Source organism: Vicia villosa, linkage group LG1, assembly GCF_029867415.1.
Source record: "Vicia villosa cultivar HV-30 ecotype Madison, WI linkage group LG1, Vvil1.0, whole genome shotgun sequence".
Taxonomy (NCBI): domain Eukaryota; kingdom Viridiplantae; phylum Streptophyta; class Magnoliopsida; order Fabales; family Fabaceae; genus Vicia; species Vicia villosa.
Window position 1 is genome coordinate 39,863,764 of NC_081180.1, and position 12,512 is coordinate 39,876,275.

The 12,512-nt window shown below is 31.5% G+C and overlaps 2 protein-coding genes across 4 annotated transcripts; both read left to right on the plus strand.

Annotated features, from left to right (window-relative positions):
* Positions 1-3,022: 3,022 nt before the first annotated feature.
* On the plus strand, positions 3,023-6,296 carry LOC131604649 (uncharacterized). 3 transcript variants are annotated; one of them, XR_009284640.1, is made up of 7 exons: positions 3,023-3,240; positions 3,481-3,583; positions 3,697-4,255; positions 5,129-5,261; positions 5,382-5,549; positions 5,652-5,908; positions 6,000-6,296. XR_009284640.1 is itself a non-coding variant. In XM_058877082.1 (6 exons), exons 2-6 carry the CDS (start codon positions 3,520-3,522, stop codon positions 5,676-5,678), a joined length of 951 nt encoding a protein of 316 aa, XP_058733065.1. In that variant the 5' UTR covers positions 3,023-3,240; positions 3,481-3,519; the 3' UTR covers positions 5,679-6,296. The 3 variants fall into 3 exon arrangements, 1 of the variants encoding a protein (XP_058733065.1); XR_009284641.1 differs by having other exon boundaries at positions 5,652-5,755; XM_058877082.1 differs by having other exon boundaries at positions 5,652-6,296.
* A 3,022-nt stretch (positions 6,297-9,318) lies between these two features.
* On the plus strand, positions 9,319-12,512 carry LOC131604662 (SNAP25 homologous protein SNAP33). Its single transcript, XM_058877093.1, has 6 exons — positions 9,319-9,533; positions 10,081-10,801; positions 11,427-11,520; positions 11,613-11,743; positions 12,069-12,166; positions 12,244-12,512. The coding sequence occupies exons 2-6, from the start codon at positions 10,109-10,111 to the stop codon at positions 12,341-12,343; spliced, it is 1,116 nt and encodes a 371-aa protein (XP_058733076.1). The 5' UTR covers positions 9,319-9,533; positions 10,081-10,108; the 3' UTR covers positions 12,344-12,512.

Here is a 12,512-nt window from a genome sequence, read left to right on the forward strand (position 1 = left end):
TAGCACAATAGTAAACATGTTGAACAACTAGATGGAATCAGGATGAGTCTAAAATATATCTCTAACGGTTACTCCATCCTCGCATGTTCGGTACCTAGATACATAATTGTTATCATCTAGAAATTTCAAGAGTCGTTTCATTTCAATTCTGTCCCCCCTCAACGCCTTGTTATTAAGGGCCCGGATATTATGTACTTGCATGATATTTTTGATATTTATGGATCTTTTACATTTCAGAGTTACAAGTATGTTTTTCGATTGCACCATATTCATTGAAGTAACTAGAAATGTCACGAGAAGGGGGGGTTGAATTGTGACCCTTTTAAAATCTAGTTTTACCTTAATAAAAAACACAACCTCTCAAAGAATCCTTGGAGAAGAATGGTTAGAGTAAATCTCATATAATATTTAGTGTGGTGTGTGTAACAATGTGATTAACAATATATAATAAATAAATAGAGTAGAGTTTAAGAGAGATCACACAAGAGATTTATCATAGTTCACCAATGTGGTTAGTCCAGTTCCCACACTTTGTGAGATTATCCTTTATTGAATCTTCTTACAATAACTTTTTCTTCTATGTATTCTTAGCCTCACCAGGCTTACACTTCTGAATGGTATAGCTTACAGACAGCTTACACAATAATTGATTTTGTATATCTTTGTTGTGATATACTTTGTGATCTCAGGATGTTTACAATAAGTTTCTAGATACTCTCTATATGGCAGTGAATGTATGAACTGAGATTTAGAATGATAACTCTAAAATTTATGTGTTCACTATTTGGTAGTGCATATTGAAAGTAATTTGTAGAGTGAATGATAATGTTGGCTTTATGATTTTGGTTTTCTTTGTGTGCTTCAACAAATCGGTAGTGTGAGCATAGAATGTGTCTTCTATTTATAGAGCCAAAGCTTGAGTGCAAGTACCATAATAACCCTTGAAATATTTGTATGAGAAGTACTGAGAATTACTTGAGTAATGCTGGAAGCCTTGTCTTATTCTGGAAGGACTTAGTCTTATGCTGGCAAGACTTGGTCTTTATTCCGAGTAATGCTGGCATCTGGTAATTCTGACCTTTGACCCATTCTTCAAGGACTAATTCTGAGAAAGTAATTCTGGGAGAGTAACTCTGGGGCAGAAACTCTGGGGCAGTAATTCTGAGATATTAACTCTGGGACGGTAACTCTAGGAGAGTAACTCTGGGATAGAAACTCTGGGACAATAACTCTGGGCAGATGCTGAGAATTACTCTTAGTAACTCTGAGAGAGTAACTCTTGACTTGTTCTGAGATTTATTCTTGGTAATGCTGAAAGTAACTCTTGACTTGTTCTGAGATTTATTCTTGGTAATGTTAAGAGTAACTCTTGACTTTTCATAATGTTATTCTTTTAAGGATCATAGTATAATATCTTGAGTGAGAATGAATGAACCTGTCTTATTTATTTCCACTAAAGAGCACACGTCAAATAACAAATAAGATCATAATCTTACTTATATTTACACAAGAGTTTGTTATCTTCAAAACATCAAAAAGGATTTTTCCTCAACATTCATCACATTAAATTTCAATTTGTTATTTGCCATCAGATAACCACACAGCTTAAAGGGGCACTCACACTTTTTTGAACCGTTGTCATCTCGTTTGAATTTCCAGAGAGGAGTTCTATACTTCCCACTTATTTCGCATCTCATTATCACAAATGCAACTCTTCAATCCGAGACATCATCAAACCTTGCGATTACAACACCAAACCCCAATATGGATGCCTCTGTATGAATCCATTGAAGCATGTGATCACAAAACTCAAACTCTTGCCCATTTGTAAATTGAGTGTCAACATATACCTCCTTCTCAATAACACGTTTGGCATCCGGGGACACGATATGTTTGGGAAAAACATCGTGATGCGTTATATATAATGAAAACATATTGGTGGCAAATAAAAATAGTCAAACTCTGAAAATGCTTTTCTGGAGGAGTTCATATAGTTTTCAAAAATACATTTCCGAAAACAACGTAACTTTTATACGCTATAAAACAAGATTAATGTGAGTAATGAGACTTGAAATAAAGGATCTTTACCTTAAATTCCAGCTTACTTTCTTCTTTTAATGTGATGAAACAGAAGAATGAAAGTTTGGAGTGAAAATCTTGATTAGGAATGAAAGAGTTTTTCAAAAGTGTTTAGAGCAAAATTGAGTATGAGGTCTAATCATGTAGGTGGCTGCTTTATTAAAACGTCGTTTGATATTTTCGGAAATATATCTTCAAAAGTAACTGACATGTAAAGGTGACAGGTTTTCAAATTCTCACTTCAAAACTTTGAAAATGTATTTTCGAAAAAATCACTAGAATGCTCAATAATCAATAAATTAATGAAATTTTCGCGAAGATAAATCTCAGAATAATTTTTTTAAAAAAAATGACATTCATTTGAAGCATTATTCAGTTATCTACGTTCAAAGATATATTTGAAACAATTTCGAATTTGTATAAGGTATTTTTCCAACTCAGTAATCCCCAAAATTAAAGAGAAATAGATTAGGGCCTGTTTGTTTCAGTTTTAAAAAAATGAATTTTTTCTTTATATTTTTGAAAATAGATTTTTCAAAAATGTTTTTTTTAAAATATTACAAGTTTTTTTATATTCGTTTTTTCTAAAATGAAACACTAATTTTGACATCCTAGAATATAAACATAGATTATTGAAGAACAAAACTTAGTAAAAATCACAATTTTTTCAAAAAGTTGTATTTCAAAAATGATTTTTATAAAAATCTATTTGAAATAGCTTCAAAATTAAGTGATTTTTTGAAATTTTGATATCCAATTTTTTTTCTATAAATAGATAAAACACCTAAAATCACATTTTAAGAATATTCAAACAAAATTTTCATTTGAATCGGTTATAAAAAAATTTTTTGTAAATTTCTTTTTCACAAAATTTTGTAACACCGTAAAAATCATTTAAAAAAAAAAAGCGAAAACAAACAAGTCCTAAATGGCCTGCACGTGAATCATCGTCGATTCATCCATCACATTTTCAAAATCTATGCTTTGCTGGTAATTTTCATAAAATCATAAAAATTAAGGGAAATAGTTTGTTCTAATATTCTTTCAGTGTCTTTGGCTTCGGTATTCCACAGTCTTCCCACAAATTCCCAAATTGCTGTAAAAGTGAAACTGATATTCCCTTAATTGCAGAGTAATCAACTCAGAACAAGATTCAGAGAGGTACCTTTTTGTTAAACCTAATCTCTTGATTGCATTATCAATTTATTGCTTTCTTTCACAAAATTCACGATTTATTAGTACAAATAGCTTTCAGGCGAATCACTTTATATGTAGAAGTAGCTAAATTGTACAAATTGACGCATGAAATTACGATGAAGTTTCAAAATTTGAGTTTTCTTCTTTTCAATTTTACGAAACAACAGATAATGAACTATAATCTGATTTATGACATTGATGCAGATACTAGAACGGCAGAAAAAGTCATTTTCAATAGCTCATATGGAAGATAAGAAATACATCCAGAATTTGGAAAAAGAGCTGCTGAATTGCTCTCAAGAAATAGGTATTTTTTTTTTTTATTTCTCCTTTTTTTCATGGCATACTTGCAGCTGTGTGGATAAATTTTGAGGTTTTGGTGCTCTTTAATTGACATGATTTAATTTTTATTTTATGCAGATTATCTTCGGGATCAACTCAGTGCAAGAAACACGGAAGTTAACTATCTAAAAGATAATCTTGATTTGAAACTCAAGGAGATGGAAGATTTACGAAAAGAAGTTTTCAGCTTAAGGGAGGAGCTGAAAAGATCCAATTCGAAGCAGTTTTCTTTGATTCGGGAGCTAGAGACTAAAGAAGCGGAGTTAGAGCTATCAGCATTGTCCGTGGAGAAACTGGATGAACCATTTTCATCCATGGAGTCTCAGTTTGAAGTTGAAACTATGAAGCTTGATATGATGGCCTTGGAGCAGGATTTATTCGAGACCAAGAAAGTTCAGGATGAAACTCTCGAAGAAAATAATAGACTGAGTAGATTGATTAATGAGTTACAGGGTGCATTGCATGATGCACAAGATACTATCATCTATTTGAATGAAGAAAATAAGGACATTAAAGAGAAGCTTGATGCTGCCAACATGAATACTAGATTATTTTCTCAAAAGGTTGAAGACTGGCTGGAAAACAAGGACAGACTACAAATCAAGGATCAGTCAAGAAGCAAAGCAGAAGACACAAGGTACATTTTTTGAAGTTTTGTAACATGTATGATGAGTTATGTGTAAGGTTGTATGCGAGTATTTTTAATATATTTGGTTCAGTGTTGTCAAATATCTGCAATTGCATCGCTATGGCGGACATACATGGCGTTTTTTATGCTCGCTGCAATGGTAAATATTGGTCGATATTGCGGATTTTTCCGCCATAATCCGCTATAATGGCACCACAAAGCATCCGGTATGGCGGGATTTCGGCTCTCTGCCGTGGACCGCTATCCGCCAACAACACTGATTTGGTTATTTAAAAAAACAGAAATTGTGTTTCTCAATCTACTTTTCCTACTCTTTACCATGATAAATTTCCATTTTTACTTAAATAAGAAATCGAATAGAGGGCTACTTCACAAATTCATAATTCATACATTATATTGATCATAACGAATCACTGAATGTCATAACGAATAACTGAATGTCTTGTATTGTAAGTGTTAATTGACTTAATTAATTGCAAATCTGCAACTTTTGGTATTTTGAATTTGTATTCATTTTGATAAGGAAACGAATAAATCCTTTACTAGTTTATGCAAGTTGATTTATGTTTCATTTGGCTCCAAATTCCTCATGCTGATATTTTTAATCATATCTTGAATGCAAAGTTTTGAAATCATTTGCGACTTTTACTTCTGTTTCTACTTGTGGAAAATGTTATCCAAACTAGCTTTAAATGTGGCTTTATGGATAGTTGTGTATGGGAAAGACTATGCGTCTTTTTCACTAGATGTTAGCGATAAATAACGGTGGTGCCTGATTGTTTCCATTTGTATCCACAATTTTACAATTTGAGCCATACTTTCACTAAACTCTCTACTCAGCAGTTCGTAATATTTCCTCAGAATTTATGGAGAAATATTGGGTCCACTCCTTGGCATTTTAACAATGAAGTTAGATCCAGATGCAGAATTAAAAGAGGAGATGGAGATGTCCTGTCAGATCCAAGAATATGAGTTTCTTGTGGAGAAACTCAAGGTATGACTATCCATTTAGAATCATTGAAGCGCTCTTTGTGAATTTAATTAAACGCAGAAGATATCAAGACTTGTTGGACATAATTTTATGATTCAAATAACTTTTTACTTCCTTTACTAGGAAGAATTAAGAGTGGAAAAGTTGAGGGCAAAGGAAGAAGCAGAAGATTTAGTTCAGGAAATGGCAGAGCTGAGATACCAACTTACAGGTCTGCTAGAAGAAGAATGTAAGCGCCGTGCTTGCATTGAACATGTGTCCTTGCAAAGAATTGCCGAGTTAGAATCTCGGGTATGAATTTAGAAGTTAAAAATATACCCTTTTTCCTCTTTCTTAACCACTAGAGGCCATTCAAAGTTATAACTTTTTTTTTGTTTTCCTTTTTTATTGAAGCTTCGAAGAGAGCATAGAAACCAGTAACTGCTGTCGGATATTTTCGGCTGGTATTGTTTAAGTCTTTCCGGATTGGCTTTAAAGAATGGACCTTCAAGTTCAAGGTTTGTATCAATGCATCTCAAAAGTACTAACTACTAGAGTCTACGAAGTGGAACGATTGAACTCACAATGCTTGTTAGAAAAAAATGGAGTTTGCTACATTCTTAATACCAAAGTGCTGAAGATATCTCCATGCCGGTTTCTACAGCATATAAGTACGCTATCAATCTTCCACTTTCCTTTATGACTCTTGTGAAGTGTTTCACAAGATCACTTCCTCTAATTTGAATTGCTATTCTTTCTCAGGGGTTGTAGTTTGGAAAAGCTTCAATGGCAAGGAAATTGATATAATCTTGACAGTGTTTTTTTTTTCTTCTGGGTGAAAATTGAAATCTAGGATTTCTTCTTGTGCCTTGGTGTCAGCATCTATTGAAGTCAAAAGATTCAAATGAAACGAATTACATGAAACTCCATTGTATGACATAAACCCCATTGTTGTTGTTGTTGTTTGATGTCCTCCATCTTTAGGGCCACAATATATGTTAAAGTCTAAACACTATTTTAAATGATTATATTTGAAATTTATCTTAGTTTGCTTCTTTATCAATTCCTATATGTCGAAGTAGACTTTCTAATTGATTTTCATATTTGAAACTCGAGAATTAATTTTTCCTTAAACACCTATAATTTTATATAGTCTTTTATATAAAGATGATAAATAATCATATATTTATTTTAATTTAAATATCATATATAGTCTTTTAAAAACTACTAATAATCAAATTTTGTCAGAAAAACTAATAATTGAAGTCAAATTAAGTCTCCATTTGCTACTTGATAATGGTTTTTAGATAACACTGTCTTTTGTTGACTGGTTGTCTACTTGACTGGAAAGTAAATTTAGATAACCCTTTAACCATTATGTGCAACACATCTGCAACATAAAGAATTTGACTCATAGATACTCATGTCTTTTTGGATCCTTTGGGGGTTAGTTCTAAGAGTTTTTTGTTCTCCAAAGTTTTAACCTTATTGGTTTTTAACATTGAGCAGGATGATTGATCATTCGTTTTTTTTGAGCCATTTGAACAAACTACATAGATTAATGCTTCTAGATTATAAAATTGATTAACATGTTCATCCTTAGTGCATCAGTTTCTCTCTTGTTGTTCTTGCTCATACCATATATCTTTGAAGCCATTTTGCTTGTCCCTATACCATTAGCTAGGAATTCTTGAAGAGAACTTTCATGTTCATCATAATTTTAGTTATTAGGTACATATGATTGAGGTTTTATTTAAAAAATTATTTTCCAGTTTTCAATTCCTAAATCTCATGTTTCCATGCTACCCTTCTTATTTCCTTTGAAGTAACCATCTATGGTTTCTCCCAATGAAGATATAGACAATTACTTTTGAAGTGTCAAAGACTTATTTTAACCATAATAGACCTTTTGACATTCTTTGCTAGGTCTGGATGTTGATCATCAGTATGGTTAAGAATTTCTTTTGGGGAACTCTTATGTACAAAGTTGGATTCTTTTGGTGAGAAATGTTAATTCTTCATCATCATTTGGTTATTCAACATCTTCATTATCACAGGTCTCTTCTTCAAACTCCATTTTTAAACTTGAAGTGCTTTGGATTTGACTGTTTTACCCTTATCTTTTAGGATAAACCTAATACAATTTGATTACAATTGATTAACTTTTCTAAAAAGAATAATAAATAAAGAGCACTTATTGTTTGGTGTTTATTCTTTGCTATTATGACATTTGTTTGTAGGTGTGTCCTTTATATAGTAATTAGAGATTTTGAATTTTTGTGTGTATCGCCACAATAATATGATCAAAATTAGAGTTTAAAGTCTTTGATACTTTTTTTTATCGTCATCACTTCACCCATTGTTTCTCCACAAGCCTTCATATGGTTTGTAAGTTTTACTAACTTTGTAAAAAGTCAACAATTGAGTTTTAATAACTCATCTACAACAACTCATATTGACACCTCAATAGTTGCACCTTCATATATTTTTAATTTGTCATCACCGTCATTTTTTTTAGAGATCATTCACACCTTTTTCTTTCTTTCAATTCTTCCTCTATACCAATTTGTTAGCACACTCATTTATAAATTGATTATGTGAAAAAGAAATTGAAGAAAGAGAAAACATTGATGATCACTATAATAAATAATGGAAAAAAATATATATTAAAATGATAGGATTCATGTGATTTTATTGATGATTGGACAAATCAATAATCTAAACAAGATATGGATGATTACTTGTAGTCTAAGCTTTCTTATCAACTTAATAACCACATTAACAAATTAAAACAATATAACTAATTTTGTAACTAACATAACAGGTTACTTATGAAACAAGTAAATGACAGAAGTGCTATGAATTACAACAATTACAACTTTAATAATTAAACATTAATACTATATTAAAACGAAAAACATAAAGATGAAAGGTTTTATCATAATGGGATGAACCAATCACATATTATCATAATAATGTATTTGTCATTTCATTTTCTAAAAAATTCAACAATATTTAAGTGATATGTTTTAAATTTTAATTTAAGAGTTAGAATAAAAATAAATGAGAGAGCTTTAAAAAATGAAGAATAAAGTAAAAAGAATTAAAAAATTTAGGTGGAGACACTTTTGAGGAATTTAATTTATTTATTATATAAAAATTCTATAGTTTAAAAAAATAAAAATTATATTAGAGGAGAAGTTTAGAGAATTTTAGAGTGTTTAAATTAATTTTTCAATTATAATTTATGTTGTTATAATATTTTAAAAATTTATTATGATAAATACTTCACTATTATTTTATACAAGTTTTTAAAAAAAAAATGAAAATTACTTCTATTTTATTTAAATGTTCTTTCTCCGTGTTCTTTAATTTCCGTTATTTTCTATTTCACAATCAAAACCTTAAAAAAACTACCAACAAAAATAGCTTAAAAATAATTTAAAAAGATTTACTTCCTTTTTGTAAAGAAATTTTTTTTAAAAGTAAATTAGTTGACCAAAATACAATTACTAAATAAGTTAAAAAGACAACATTTTAATTAGAAAAAAAGGATATGCACTAACCGTTTACCCTATCAACCAATCACAACCATGCATCTAATTAAATCACAATTTTAATTTTAAAAAATTAATATGACATGGCAAGTGTAAGAATTTTGATTGAATATATGTGTAAAATTAGTTTACACGGTCAGTGCACTACCTTTAACCTCTTTTCATTAACCTTTACAAAAAATTCTAACTTACTTAGAAAAAAAAATAGAAATTATTTCCTTTTTTGCTTCAGAAAAAAAAAAACTTCCTTGCCATTTAAAAAGATTCTCTAGCCGGCAGAATATAATTTTCTTTACTTCCTCCAATTACATCATACTTCACGTTAAAAAAAAAAAACATTTTATAGATAAAAAAATTGTTTCTCAAAATATATATTTTTTATTATAATTATTTAATAGAAAACGAAAATTTTAAAAAAGATAAAGTAATAATAAAAATAAAAAATAAAAAGAAATGTGTCGAATATGGAGAACATGTATCTGAAAAGGTTCCAACCCCACTATATTGATTCAATACTCAACGGCTCAATTGATAAACAAACAAAAATATAAGAGCGTATCACAATCACCAAAAACACGTTCACTCCCAGACTCCCAGTTCTTCCTTTTTCAAACTGCGATTTCTTAATCGCTTTTTTCTGTAAGCGATTTTCCAATTCTTCTACGTTTCTCCTTTCTCTCTTCTTTTCTCTTCACTCTCGATTTCTCATCGATTCTACCGCTCTTTACGCTTCTTCCAGGTATCATCTCTTTCTTTCTCTTCCACAACTTTCCAGTTTGATTATTCTATTGCAGATTTTCCTATCTTGTTTAATTTTCTGTTTTTCTTGTAATTATCGTTCTCTTTTTTTTTTGTCCGCTTCTTGGTTTTGCTTTTATCAACTTTTACGCGACTTTGATGCAATTTTTCTACCTTTGTTTCTAGTCCTTGTCAATGGTTTATGATTGATTCTCTTTCTTTCTGTTGCTTTACTCTTATTGAATCAATGCTTTTATATATTCTCTCAACCCTAGTTTATCTGTTTTTCCCCTTTTAGTCAATTTTAGTTTTTATCAAGTCAAACAAGTTTTGATTCTGTGAATGTGGTTTCTTATAGTATAATAAAATCGATGCTTTTCTCATAAGTGGATTAAGATTAAGAATTAGGGTTGCTTTTGCTTATTCTTTTATTCCTCAGTGGATTAATATTAAGAATTTGTCAAACAATATTTGTCACGTTTGGGTTGCTTTTGCTTATTGATTTTGTACATTAACAGTAACTGAATAGCATTGCTTACATAATACAGGGAGAGAGTGCAGCGCATTCCATTGACAATGTTCAATTCAAAGAAATCTCCTTTGAGAGCTGGGAAACCCAACACTGTTAGTCCTGTTAATGATGTTAAACCCTGGTCAAACCCGTTTGATTCTGACGATGATGATGAAAAGGATAACAAAAAGTATAGTTCTTCCTCAAAGAAGACTTCTTCAGAACGGGCACTAATTACACCAGAAGTTAACACCAACCCGTTTGATGATATTGATGACAAGAAGAAACCTTCGTCGTTTACGTATGCCCATCAATCAGCAGACCGGAATAGGTTTAAGAATAATGTTCATGATTCTGGTGATAATGATGAAAAGGATAACAAAAAGTATAGTTCCTCAAAGAAGAATTCTTCAGAACGAGCACTAGTTACGCTGGAAGTTAACACCAACCCATTTGACGACATTGTTGACAATAAGAAATCTTCATCGTTTACTAATGCCCATCAATCAGTAGACAGGAATAGGTTTAAGAATAATTTCCGTGATTCTGGTGGATTAGAGAACCAGTCTGTACAGGAGTTGGAGAGTTATGCTGTTTATAAGGCTGAGGAGACTACAAAATCGGTCCATAATTGTTTGAAGATAGCAGAGAACATTAGAGAGGATGCTACCAAGACTTTAGTCACCCTTCATCATCAGGGTGAGCAAATTACCAGGAGTCACCAAGTCGCTGCTGATATTGATCGAGATTTAAGTCGGGTATAATCTCCGTAATATGCTTTTGTTCGAGTGCTCATATATGGTGGTGTCTTCATGTTGTTTTTACTTTTGTGAAAAATTATTTTGCTCTATATAGCACTTTTGTGTTGAAACCCTTTCAAATTGGTATCATAGACCGGTGTTGTCAATGGCGGATGGCAGAGAGCCAAAATTCTGCCAGCGGCGCCATTATAGTGGGTTATGGCAGAAAAGTCCGCAATATTGGCCGTTATTTATCATTGCGGCAAGCCCAAAACCGCCTTGTATATCCCCCAGAGCGGCCATGCCGCCACTATTTGATAACACTGTCAAGGACTAAGGCTCAGTTTTAAAAAACTTCCCCACAAGCCCTTATGGGAAAAGAAATATCAAAAGAAACTTCCAATGCTATGAGTATTTTAAACAATAGCTTCTCTTGTAAATTGAAATTAGCTTTTACTTCTCTATTTTATCAGGATCTATTTCATTTTGCTTCTCTGTAAAACTTTCTGTCTAAGTTGAAATACTTTTTTATAAATGAAGAATCATAAACGTATTTTGATTGAAAAGTTTCTATAAATTATAAGAAAATCTATGCTGTGCCTAAAACTGACTAAATTTTGATTATCTTGTCAACTGATTCTAGGGAGAAAAGCTTTTGGGAAGTCTTGGTGGGCTCTTCTCCAAAACTTGGAAAGCAAAGAAGACACGAACAATAACAGGCCCTGTTATTTTTGGAGGTTAATATTTTCTCTGCTTGTGTTTTTTTTTCTTTCTAATTCTTGTTTATTTTGGATTGTATCGTAAGCACAATGTGCTTCATGTTATGTAGATGATCCAGTTAGAAGAAAGGTAAACCACTTGGAACAGAGAGAGAACTTGGGATTGACTTCTGCATCCAAAGGGCAGTCTAAGCTGCGGACTCCTCCTCAGGAACCAACAGCTGCACTTGAAAAAGTCGAGGTTCGTAACAACTCATTGAAAGATTAAACTGTTGTATAAAGTCCGAGCTGAACTTGACAAAGCTTTAGTTTCTGATAGAAATATAAATCCAATTAATCTTTGTTGGTTACTCTCTACTATAGTTTCAGTTCTATTGATCAGATCACTAGTTTGCATCAAATCAGTTTTATTTACAACCATTAATAATTTGCAAACTCTCTCCATTAACCATCTAGAATCTCTGTTTACTGTTAGGTCTAACATGGATAATTTTCATTTGTGATTTCCTCTTTACATTGCACAATATTTTGTGTTGATATATGCTAAATAAAATGTACTGAAACAGTTTGAAAAAGGGAAGCAAGATGATGCACTGTCGAATTTAAGTGATCTTTTGGGAGAGCTTAAAGATATAGCCGTTGACATGGGATCTGAAATTGAGAGGTTAGTTAACTGCATTCTATTTATTGTTCTATCTAATTATACAGACAAATGAATACTTATTTTGGTAAATGTTGCAGACATAACAAAGCCTTGAGTCATCTAGATGATGATGTGGATGAGTTGAATTTCCGAGTGAAAGGAGCTAATCAACGCGGTCGTCGTTTACTTGGAAAATAAGATTGATGTTCAGCTTGTTCAGCTTTTAATAATTGTTTTTTCATACTGTAATGGGTCCATCATTTGGGTTAAAGATAAACTGAATTTGCAACAGATTATTGTAGCCTTATTTTGAATTTATTATTGTAGATTCAATCTGTTCGAAAAAATTGACAAACTTGTAGTGAAA

What these genes read in the sequence shown, in the direction of transcription:
- LOC131604649 (XM_058877082.1), top strand. Translation starts at nt 3,520, where the DNA reads ATGGAAGATAAGAAATACATCCAGAATTTGGAAAAAGAGCTGCTGAAT. An exon ending in TTCTTGTGGAGAAACTCAAG is followed by an intron (nt 5,262 to 5,381) that starts GTATGACTATCC and finishes TTCCTTTACTAG; the next exon opens with GAAGAATTAAGAGTGGAAAA. An exon ending in TTGCCGAGTTAGAATCTCGG is followed by an intron (nt 5,550 to 5,651) that starts GTATGAATTTAG and finishes TTTTTATTGAAG; the next exon opens with CTTCGAAGAGAGCATAGAAA.
- LOC131604662 (XM_058877093.1), top strand. Translation starts at nt 10,109, where the DNA reads ATGTTCAATTCAAAGAAATCTCCTTTGAGAGCTGGGAAACCCAACACT. An exon ending in AGGCCCTGTTATTTTTGGAG is followed by an intron (nt 11,521 to 11,612) that starts GTTAATATTTTC and finishes CATGTTATGTAG; the next exon opens with ATGATCCAGTTAGAAGAAAG. An exon ending in CTGCACTTGAAAAAGTCGAG is followed by an intron (nt 11,744 to 12,068) that starts GTTCGTAACAAC and finishes GTACTGAAACAG; the next exon opens with TTTGAAAAAGGGAAGCAAGA.